At 42.8% G+C, this 12039-nt stretch overlaps 1 protein-coding gene across 1 annotated transcript; it reads right to left on the bottom strand.

Annotated features, from left to right (window-relative positions):
• Positions 1 to 4: 4 nt before the first annotated feature.
• On the bottom strand, positions 5 to 7394 carry LOC148814890 (guanylate-binding protein 3-like). Its single transcript, XM_088905591.1, has 9 exons — positions 7205 to 7394; positions 6686 to 6813; positions 5981 to 6090; positions 4732 to 4949; positions 4311 to 4553; positions 3646 to 3923; positions 2247 to 2459; positions 1845 to 1947; positions 5 to 1288 (listed from the first exon to the last, which is right to left on the bottom strand). The coding sequence occupies exons 1-9, from the start codon at positions 7377 to 7379 to the stop codon at positions 900 to 902; spliced, it is 1857 nt and encodes a 618-aa protein (XP_088761717.1). The 5' UTR covers positions 7380 to 7394; the 3' UTR covers positions 5 to 899.
• Positions 7395 to 12039: the final 4645 nt, after the last annotated feature.

Here is a 12039-nt window from a genome sequence, read left to right as displayed (position 1 = left end):
TTACAAAGGAGAGGTTTTTCACAAACACAAGCAACATTTGTTATGTGAGTCTTTTCAGTTTGACTTTACATGTGAAGAATGGCACCTCTTACAGCACAGCACTCAGTCACCACACTGAGTGTCCCAGAGAGAAGAGCACCACCTATAGATCCACCAACACCATTTACAGCAGCAGCTGTCTCCCAGCCCACAAGTGACCAGCCTTGCTAAGTTTCTCAATTCTGATAAGAACAGTATAGAAGGTTGTAATGTGACAAAAATACTTCTTTAATTACCTCACTGTATATTATCATCTGACATACTGCATACATGAATTGCAGAAATTAAGTCCAGATCTAAGCATAGTTATAAACTATACAAAAACCAGTCAACATGCTCAGAGAATAATATGAGATGTGGTGGTCTGAAGTGCAAAACACCACACCACAACTCCAAACTGGAAATTAGCTCTTGGAGAATGAGAGGAACAGGGACTCACCCTGTGGGTAGGGCTAGTCTCCATGTGCTGCTGTACACTTCCTGCCACAGTTCAGCAGCACAGTGATTGACATATCACATAAATATAGCCATGCCTTCCAGTTTGGAGTTAATGTGGTTGTGTTTTTTTAATATGTTGATTTATTTGGTATCATGCAATCAATTAAAAAAACATATATTTTCTAGTTTGTTGTTTTGTTTTTGGATTAATGTATTTGTTTTTAGATTTGTTAATTGCTTGTTTATGTTGTTGGTTTGTTTTGTGCTTCCCAGCCAACAATGACATATTTGAAAGTTCTATAACACAGGACAGATCAACAGGAAACATCATGACTAAAACCCTCAGAGGCAAATACATGCAGGACCATGCACAAAAGCTAGCTACCAGCTACTACATCCATGAGCTACAGAAGTAGAAAAATTCAACGTCTCATGAGCCTCTTTAAGGTCTTATACTCATAGATGGTACTAACTATGTCGGCAGCTGTACTGAGTACAGGGTTGATAAAATCCTTCCATGAGCTGCCCTTCGATGCCTCCTCCTTGAGTCTACCGATCTCTCTGGTCATCGCGGCCGCCTGGTCCTCGAAGCCCTTCCTCTGCAGCTGCTCCTGCTCCTTCAGCTTGCTCTCTAGTGCTCTCTCAGCTTCCACTCGGCAGCTCTCCAGCTCCTGTTCCAGCTTCTTCTGCGCCAGCTGCATCTGCTCCTGGTGCCTCCCGCGCTCATCCTGCAGAACCTGCTCCATCTCCAGCCGCTGCTCCTCCTGTGCTTTCCTCTGCTGCTCGGCCAGGGCAGCTCTCTCGTGCTGCTCTGCGCTCAGTCCACACCGTCAGCAGCCGCGGAATTGGAGGGAAAGAGGGATCACAGCATGTTTTAATATTTAGATACAGAAATAAAAATGACATTTACATTTCACAAGTTCTACTTTTCATCTAAAAACTGCATTGCTTGAGGATACAGCAAAAATTGCAATTTTGACTTCACTGACCCTATACTATATGGAGAAGTGGCACTGTGGCTAAGAAAGGTTGCCGGTTCAAATCTCTCATCTGGCAGAAGAATCCTAATCCAGCAGGCCGCTGCGCAAGGCTTTTAAGCCCAGCTGTTCCAGGGGTGCCGTATAAATAGCTGACCCTGCACTCTGATCCCAAGCTTCTCTCTCCCTGTCTGTGTGCCTCTGTGTCTCATGGAGAGCAAGACAAAAGACAAATTCCTAATGCAAGAAATTGTATATGGCCAATAAAGTGATCTTATCTTACTTATGGAGGGCACTGAAGGTCTATGATTGATTGATCATGCCTGTGAGCAATGATGATTTAAAGAATGCTTAACCATCCTTCCCTACAGGTTTCTGATCTCTACCTACCTGCAATTTGTTTCTCTTTTTCTGTCAGTTCCTCATCAGCATGAAGAATGGTATTGGCTTCCACTTCCTTCTCTTTCAGACTCTGCTCCAAGACCTCCTCTGCCTGTCAACCACACAGGCACCTTAAAACATTTGGGATTAAAGAAATACCTAAAAACAAACTTAGTTTTCTCCAGAAGGGAGGTAGCAAGGGAAATTGTTAAGATTTGAAATCTTACTAGCATAAGGAGACCATGCAACTCTGCAAGGACCGGAGCCCGGGCTGACGATGAACTCCGGATCCTGGGGTGGGCTGGGTGCTAACCCCCATGTTTCTGTGCTGCCCAGCCATACATTTATTTGAAATTTTCTGTCCAATCCAGTTTAAGGGAATCTCACTCTCCTGTTAATGAAAGTTCCTACCTTAACCCCTTTGTTGGGTTCAGCACGGAACTGTGCTACCAAGGCATCTCGATCCTTACAGTAGAGCTTATAGCCACCAGGCTTGGCATAGAAGCCCTCCTCCAGCCTCTTGGCGATGGGGGTGGACAGCTCTGCCAGCAGGACATGACAGGTATTTATAGAGGCTTCTTCGTTGCGCATGAGGATGCAGTCATAATACTCTGCGATTTTCTCCTATGAATGAGACAACAGGAGTTACAGTACATTTGGCCAGTCCAGAAATCACAAATGTTAGGAAAGAGATCACAGTGGGAATACTATAAAATGTAGCAGTGTTACTTGACTGAAGGGCTTTCCTCTAGTGGCTATAAAGATGTCTATTATTGTAAATAGACACACTGGGTTATGATTAGATAACTAGATAACTGGTGAAGAGTTTAGGGGCCACATTCACATATGGGTATAATGAATTAAATGTTTGGGTATATAAAGCGCCTCATGGTGTTGCTGTGAGGCTTCTTCTAGTGTGTGTATGAACTGAAACTCTGCAGTAAAGTGTCCTGTTTTCCAGTATTGTCCAGTGTGAGTTTTAATGGACATAGATCCCTTGAGCTACCTTGTTTAAGGTGGTGTCTGTCACAAGACTATTATAATTTAGTGTGACTGTTTTCTTCATGAAGACAGAACATCACTTTTCTTTATCTTTCAGTATTTCTTATAAACGTTAAGATGTCACTACTAAGCAAAATGAGGGCCTCCCACATTCTGAATGAGCATCTGTGTTGCCACTAGATTCTGAGATTGACCTTGTGTCACGATTGCTAACCCCTCCTCTTAAGGATGCTCCAGCCCTTCCTCGTTCCCTCCCATTGTCTGCACCTGTTCCCTATTCCCGTTCCCCCTTAAAAGCCAGACGTGGACCTCACTACTGGTTCCTCATTGATTTCCACATCATGAGAGCCCGGGGTCTTGCCGCGTCTGGCTCCGTTATGCTTTTAACTTTCTGTTCCTAGTTCCTGGTTCCCCTCGCTGGTTCCGACCCGGTTCCTGTTCCCCCCCCCCCCCCCCAGGATGGATCGCCTGGCTATGTACTTCAGCCCTTGTTTCTGATTTCCCGTTTGGATTTCCTACATGGATTGTTCGCCTGGATTCACTTCCTCTGGACACCTGCACTGCATGGACACGCCCCCCGTCTCCAGACCCTTTTCCTGCATGACCATTTTTCCCCTTGTGTCTTCACTATTCTGAATCGTGTCGTCCGCATAGGTGCTCGTGACACCTTGCCTGTATTTCATCTGAAGATTACTGAACCCCTTCTATATTTTGTTTGAAGTATCCTTCAAAATTGAAGTAATAGCAAACACTTGATTTTAAAGGTAAAATAATTTCTTTGCCTTTGCAGACCTAGATTTTAACTTACTCCCAGGTCACTCATGTGCTGACCACTGTCATCTTTGAAAGACTTGCTGGCGAACTTCTCCAGAGCCAGTTTTTCCCAGTGCCTGTGCTGCTGGGATAGCCCCTCCAGGCTGGCAGGGAAGGTCACTGCCTTGTCCATCCCCTCCTTGTACACCTTCAGCCCCTCCTGCACAGCTGCCTGGTTCTCAATCTGTGCCATTGTCAGCACTGCGTTCTCCAAGCAGGGCACACCACCTCTCGAGATGGTGCCCACGTAGGTACTGGCCAAGATACCAAGCACTGAGACAAGAAAACCAGAAAACAAGTGTGGTGGAGAGAGGTGTTGCCCACAGAAAAGCCCTAAGACCTGATGCAGTTTATATTCAGAGTTTGTAAAAGATACACATTCTTCTAACCAAACTGCTCTGAAGTGCTGATTTTCAACACAGCCTGCATGTTATCCAGACCATCCCAGTTTATTAAGTGCTGTATATCACTGAAGGGAAGTGGACATTTGCACAAAATGGAGTCCAAAAGCAACCTATTTCAAATCCAAACCCACTGGTCATATTAAGGGTCACTGGAGAGACTCCTGCCGACAATGATAAAAGTATCTCGGAAAAGTGGGGGTAGGATATGGAATACAAGGGTACTGTAAGCCAGACAAACAGGGAATGTCTCACTCACTCCTGCCACTGACGGGATGTCCTCCCTTGATGGTTTTGACGGGACTCTGGTTGAAGACGTGCTGGCAGAAGCGCTGGGTGGCCTCCAGGAAGGAGGCACTCAGGTCCCTCTCGTCCAGAGTCTCAAGGCGGGTCATGGCATCGGGGGCGGCGGGTATGCCGAAGACGAAGCAGCGGCGCAAAGGGAAGAAGTTCCGGATACACTGCCGGGGCAGGTTGTAGTCGGACACTTTCCTGTTGGTTCCTGAAGAAGATAGCGCAATCCTTCAATATTAACTTAGAAGAAGCATGCAATCAGGATTAATACACAAGAACATCCTTTTCATTGTATAGTTTGGTCATGGAGTATTTTGAATGGAGCAGAAAACACTGACACATCCTTTATTTAGTAAAACGGGTGTAAGGCAGCAGAAATCTTTTACCCTTCTTGAGAGACAGAGCGTGTTCCAGATACTCGTCCTCAGTCACTGGCCTCCCCTCGATCTTCAGCTCCAGGGTGAAGTCGCGCACAGCCCACACAAAATTGGGGAAGTAGCGCACATACTGAGAGTCCTCTTCATCCTCATCATCATCACCACTTGCAGGCTTGGGGTCCCTGGGTGATTTGACCTTGATTAGGTCAGTGAGCTCTGTCACATATCTGCGGGGCTTCAGGAAAACCACGCACAGCTATTCAAAGAATCACAGGTGTCACTTTCCTCAGACACCCCTCCCCCACAATTGAGCTATGCCACCGATGGTGCTTTAGCTATCTAGGACCAGGAGTGAATTGTGTATATCAAAATACTGATAGCTAATATTTGTCTGGTGAAGTTCCAGTTGAAGCACAGACCAATCTCCAGCATTCTAATTCTTATTATTATTATAAGGGCAGCACAGCGATGCAGTGGTTAGCGATACTATTTCACTGTGCTGGAGTCCTGGATTCTATTCCGGATCTGGGGTGACATCTATGTGGAGTTTGTACCTTCTCCCCATGTTTGCATGGGTTTCCTGCATAGCTGGGTTTGTGTAGGTACTCCCAGTCATGGGCTCGCTGTTCCACCATGTGTCCATTTTCTGAGATCAGATTCTGATAACAGATCATGGTAATTGTGCAGTTCTAAAAAATAAACAGTCATACCATCTCCCACACACCTCAATCCCAAAACCTCCTACAAGTACTTGAGCCTTGTCACTGAAGTTGGGATTCTGTGAGACAATACACTCTGAAAATGTACACTGCTTTCCTACAACTACAGCATTTTTAGACCCTGTATTCCCTTTGTTACTTTATTACTGGCAATGGGTTACCAATGAATTTAGGCAAGAGTACCAAAACATTAAATCCTTCCGTTGCATAGAAACTAATACAACATTATAAAAGAAGAATCAAATGCTCTGTGGTGTCTTGATTCAATTTAAACTCTCCATCACCTTTGCTCTCAAAAAGACACAAAGTTAGTGAAAGTTGTCAAACAATTTCACCTTTCACTGCCTGCAATAACTGTCTTTTGTTGCCTCAACTTCAAACAAATGTATTTTTGACAAAAACAGGTTTCTCTATTAAATGTTCCAAAATGAAGCTGTTGCTTAAAGCCACACAGTAGACACTTTAAAATACTTTAGCCATAGATACAGAGTTCCACTTTGGCACTTTAAAATTAAAATCCGCCTGAGACACAAGGATACTGCAGGTTCTCCAGGGCGTTGTTGTCGATGGTCCCACGGCTGTTGTACACCAACGTGCTGCTCAGAAGAATGGCCAGAGCAAAGATCCAGCAGTCGTTCTTCTGATCTCCCTGGAAAACACATGTTCCCAGGATCTTGATAATCCACTTTCCATTTCTTCTCTACTGCAGCAGGTTTTAAATATAGGCACAGGATTTAAGAACTAGAAAAATGACAGCTGTTGGTGGTAGAATGTGCACATCTCATTCATTGGCATATAATTAAATCTAACAGGTCTGTGGCTGCTAAACTGTGCCGTGATCAAGTTCCACTCTGAGCTTTTTTGCTTTTTTAAAGTACTGTATGTTGCATGTAATTTGTATAATGCCTACACATTATGAACAGTAATATACATACAGGTTGCATGCTGAAAAAATAAAACAACCTGTTCAAAACATCACCTTAGTTCCCATTGCCTGTGCCTTTGATGATTCATATTATAAGCACTGGAGAATAATATAGAAAACATTAAATATATTTGTTTTCTGGCTGTGGCTGAAATACAATAGTTATACAATATAATACAGTGCAATTAAAAAGAACAGAAAAAGGTTACAGACACAATACGATGAAAAATTCATCTGGAGAGACCAAATATCTGAGGTTTGAATCTATAACCTGTCCTCTATCCCTTAATTTTGAGTTGAATGAGTCCCAGTTTCCCACCTTTTCCACATCTCCCAGGCCCTCGGTGTCCAACAGCACCAGGGTGTGGTCAGGCTTACTGGGGTGAGGGACGCACGACATCCAGATGCCCTTGGTGTGGGACTGTATGGTGGACCCCAGGGCGAATCCTGAGAAGACAAAGTGACAATTCACACACAGACCTACAAAGCCATTAAACTTGTTACAAGGTAACATAGTTCCTAAGAAATCATGTCACAATGTTTTCTTCAATGAAGGGAGACAGGCCCTTTGACAGAGTGGAAGTCAAAACATTTTGGAGGCTTTTTGTAGCTCAGGGCTGTGAGATGACTGAGTCTGTAATTAACTCTCGGCAAGATGATCTGCATTCCTACCACTTGCTATCAGAGATAAAAAGCAATAGAAAATAAAAAGAATTAGAATGAGGAAATTCCAAATAAAATGTCAATCACCATGAACACTGCATCTACAAGATTCAAAGTCCATAAGGAATACCAGGGTTCGATCATTATCAGTGTTATCAGTGCCCAATTCACTCACCCCTTTTCTTCCCTGCTAGCTTGTTCATGAGGTAGGATTTGCCTGTGCGGTATAATCCCACTACTGACACCACAACCACATGCTGTGAAATCTGATTTAATATCTCCAGTGCAACGGGGTTGACACAGAACTGTCCATCCTGGCCATTCTCAATCAGACACACGGGAGTTTCCATCGACACTGTATTGCTGGCAACGACGTCTTCTGAACTGACAATCTGCATGAAAAGACAGTCAGGACAATGTGAGCCTAGTGGGGTATAACAATGCAGCTCCACCAGCAGAGTCCAGTCAGCCGTAGATTCAGTTCTTGAGGACACAGGTGATTGTTTCTGAAGCTACAGTAAACTACCATAGGCATGTGGTGAATGTAGTCAATACTCAAACCGCATACAGGACCGTCCTTCATCATGTTTGATTTGATGATGTGGGTCAATGTGTTATTAAAAACCTTTTCAGTCTGGACTTGAAAATTATGTCATAAATGAATTAATCAGTTTCCTCACTCCAAAAACATGAGCAAACTCAACTCATACATACTGTAGCTGTGAATTTGATTGTGTTGTTTTGTGTGTAGAAACTGGTCTAGCCAGCTGCCCTGATCAAAGTGGCATCTAGGCTAGGTTAGATCCAAAGAAAATTATGAATATACATGTTAGCCTATACCCTTGTGTAATCATTTACAATGTGATTAATGGAATTTTAATTGAACTCTAGAATAGTTCATGCTGGGATTAAGCAACAATTCTTTACCGTATTTGCTCTAATGCCCCCAGAGTATGTGGATCCAGTTAAGTGAATGATGCAATGTGCATTTTTTAGTTTTCTCATTTACAGAAAACAACAATTATTAAAAGCAGATTTTATATTGTTGTATAACATTGATATCCATCACAGGAAGGCAGGTTAAACTAACAATAAACGTCGATTGGTTAGGCTATGTTCAAAGGAAAGGAAATCATTTGAAACATAATATTTATACAATTATTTTATCTAGAATAGTACACCTCAAAGCGCATTTCTGTTTTTTTATGAACAGAAATGACTGCTAGAAGGATTAAGAAAATTAACAACATTTCACTAGGGACAACAGCATTCAAGAACTGCACGCTGTGTGACTTGGTGAAATAAATTTGGCTTTAACCTGCTTGGTGAAATGGGCGGCCTCCTGACCATAGAACGACAGGCTTGAATTACTTCCCGAATTTTAGTTAATAACCTCCATTTAGCTAATTAAAACCGGGTAAGCCTGAAATAACAACGATAATAAAAACAAGATGAACACAGCATTACGATGTTTATTAATGATTCTTTCGAATTTAAATTTTAGTTTACTTATTTGCTATGCGGGTGAGCTCCTTATATACAGTGGTGTGAAAAAGTGTTTGCCCCCTTCCTGATTTCTTATTTTTTTGCATGTTTGTCACACTGAAATGTTTCAGATCATCAAACAAATTGAAATATTAGACAAAGATAACACAAGTAAACACAAAATGCAGTTTTTAAATGAAGGTTTTTATTATTAAGGGGAAAAAAAAATCCAAACCTACATGGCCCTGTGTGAAAAAGTGATTGCCCCCTAAACCTAATAACTGGTTGGGCCACCATTAGCAGCAACAACTGCAATCAAGCGTTTGCGATAACTGGCAATGAGTCTTTTACAGCGCTGTGGAGGAATTTTGGCCCACTCATCTTTGCAGAATTGTTGTAATTCAGCCACATTGGAGGGTTTTCGAGCCTTAACCGCTTTTTTAAGGTCATACCACAACATCTCAATCGGATTCAGGTCAGGACTTTGACTAGGCCACTCCAAAGTCTTCATTTTGTTTTTCTTAAGCCATTCAGAGGTGGACTTGCTGGTGTGTTTTGGATCATTGTCCTGCTGCAGAACCCAAGTGCGCTTCAGCTTGAGGTCACGAACAGATGGCCGGACATTCTCCTTCAGGATTTTTTGGTAGACAGCAGAATTCATGGTTCCATTTACCACAGCAAGTCTTCCAGGTCCTGAAGCAGCAAAACAGCCCCAGACCATCACACTACCACCACCATATTTTACTGTTGGTATGATGTTCCTTTTCTGAAATGCTGTGTTACTTTTACGCCAGATGTAATGGGACACACACCTTCCAAAAAGTTCAACTTTTGTCTCGTCAGTCCACAGAGTATTTTCCCAAAAGTCTTGGGGATCATCAAGATGTTTTCTGGCAAAACTGAGACGAGCCTTTATGTTCTTTTTGCTCAGCAGTGGTTTTCATCTTGGAACTCTGCCATGCAGGCCATTTTTGCCCAGTCTCTTTCTTATGGTGGAGTTATGAACACTGACCTTAACTGAGGCAAGTGAAGCCTGCAGTTCTTTGGATGTTGCTGTGGGGTTTTTTGTGACCTCTTGGATGAGTCGTCGCTGCGCTCTTGGGGTAATTTTGGTCGGCCGGCCACTCCTGGGAAGGTTCACCACTGTTCCATGTTTTCGCCATTTGTGGATAATGGCTCTCACTGTGGTTCGCTGGAGTCCCAAAGCTTTAGAAATGGCTTTATAACCTTTTCCAGACTGATATATCTCAATTACTCTGTTTCTCATTTGTTCCTGAATTTGGATCGCTGCATGATGTCTAGCTTTGGTCTACTTCACTTTGTCAGGCAGGTCCTATATAAGTGATTTCTTGATTGAGAACAGGTGTGGCAGTAATCAGGCCTGGGTGTGGCTAGAGAAATTGAACTCAGCTTTCCAAAGATGTGATAAACCACAGTTGATTTATGTTTTAACAGGGGGGGGCAATCACTTTTTCACACAGGGCCATGTAGGTTTGGATTTTTTTTTCCCCTTAATAATAAAAACCTTCATTTAAAAACTGCATTTTGTGTTTACTTGTGTTATCTTTGTCTAATATTTCAATTTGTTTGATGATCTGAAACATTTCAGGGTGACAAACATGCAAAAAAATAAGAAATCAGGAAGGGGGCAAACACTTTTTCACACCACTGTATAGTTCCTACTATGTCTGTTGTTTTCCATTTGCAAACAAGTGCGCAGAGAAAAACTCTTTATTCGGTCACGACAGCAGGTCAGACCGCGGCTCCTGCTGCGACACGCGACCCCGAATTCGGTGATTCGCACGTGCTTGTGTCCCTTTTCAAGGAAGCGCCTCAGATTCCCGCTGAGGTACCTCACCTTGAAACTGGGCCTTTACTCGCCTGGTGAGGACGTCTTTGGGTTCGAACTATCTCGTCCACCGCCGCAGTCTTTAGAAGCGTACTGTACCGTGTCTTAAACCAGCCCCGTGAAGAGCAGTCATTTCATCGCGCAAGTCTCAGGAGGGAGAGTTCCGCACGAATGAGTCGCTTAAGCTCCGAAGTCAATATCAACTATCAATCAGTCTTTGTTCTTCCATTGCGCCTTTCAGTCCAGAGCTTCTCAAAGCATTTCATACACATTATGAATAGAAAAAATATAGTAAACAGAAAAAAAGAATAATAAAAAATAATACTAAATTAAAGAGATATAAATAATAAAAGAGAGCTAAAACAAAGAATTAAACAGTAACGGAATTTCTTGCTTTACATGATACAGGATTACCCATTTACTCCGCCCGTAACTTGTATCATTCCATTTCAATTGATGTATTTATTCGCTTTAGTGGATACATTTTGTTATCTAGCACGTTAAGACAACGACTGCTTAATTCAGTTCCAGCCACCTGCTGTAGTAGAAGAGTCTGGTCTCCGCATAACTGTAACCTAAACACCGAAATCCTTTCTCAGCAACACAGGGCGACAATACAAGGGAAGACAGCTATTGGAAAAGCAGTGAATAATAAAATCCTTGTAAAATATAACGGGGGGGGTCAAATCTCACACGAGATGCTGCTGTTGCACCCCGAGCAAGGTACGGTACCTGACCCGAACAGTTCTAGAACATTACCCGGCTGTGCAAAAGGGTTCGGGTGTAAGCCGCTTGGTTAAAAGCGTCTTCCAACTAAAAACAAAATGTAATTAACAATTAGATGTTACCTTTGCTAGTGAGCAGGAATCAAAGGGAAGACCTTGCGAGTTTGCTAACCGGCAATACAGAAAGTAAAAATTTCCTTTCCTGCCCTACTCAGTGAATGGGTGCGGCTGGCCGAAACGTCTTTCGTTTTCGATTTGAGGAATCAAGCAAGTCGCTTATGTGCCTCACCACCGTTATCTTACAGAGAAGGGAAACAGACAACACCCTCTTTGGATTTTAAAATTCTAACATTCTGTGAAACAAGCGAGGAACCCCTGACGCCTTTTCTTTTTCAGCTGTTGTCCTTTTTTAAACACGCGGTGTACCCTTGATGTGGGGAAACGCAAATTGCTGAAAAGGGTTTTTGCCTCCTGCGTTCTGTTTCTAATAGTGGTGTTTTTTCTTCGCATCTCCCTTTTCAGCTGCTAAAAGCTTGAAACAGGACTATAGCGCAAGCTACTGTACATCCCATAATAATGCTGTGAGGGTTTTGCTGGCATTGAGTTTTATTTTCTGTTAAACCGATTTTATAGCATTATACTGGAAAACATGAGTCTGCATGGTCCTTTTAACAGTATCCCCACGGGAATTCCTGTAGTGGCATTCAGGACATGTTGCTGGCCTCTTCTCTACGGTGATGTTAGAGAGTATGTAAGCACATGTACTGTACTGATGTCTGTTAGCATGTTCCAGCGGACTGGGAGGTAAAGCTCAGTTAATCCCACAACTAACACCATCAATGAAAGGTGAATGCAGACAGATGTTTTCTTGTATAATGCTATATTAGTATTAATAAACCCAGGGATCCATCACACATTCAAACTAATCTGGGGTGAGTTTCCCGAAAACAA

This window comes from Atractosteus spatula, chromosome 25 (assembly GCF_055471065.1).
Source record: "Atractosteus spatula isolate fAtrSpa1 chromosome 25, fAtrSpa1.hap1, whole genome shotgun sequence".
Taxonomy (NCBI): domain Eukaryota; kingdom Metazoa; phylum Chordata; class Actinopteri; order Semionotiformes; family Lepisosteidae; genus Atractosteus; species Atractosteus spatula.
Note: the sequence above shows the minus strand (reverse complement) of the source record. Positions and strands in the feature narration are given on the sequence as shown.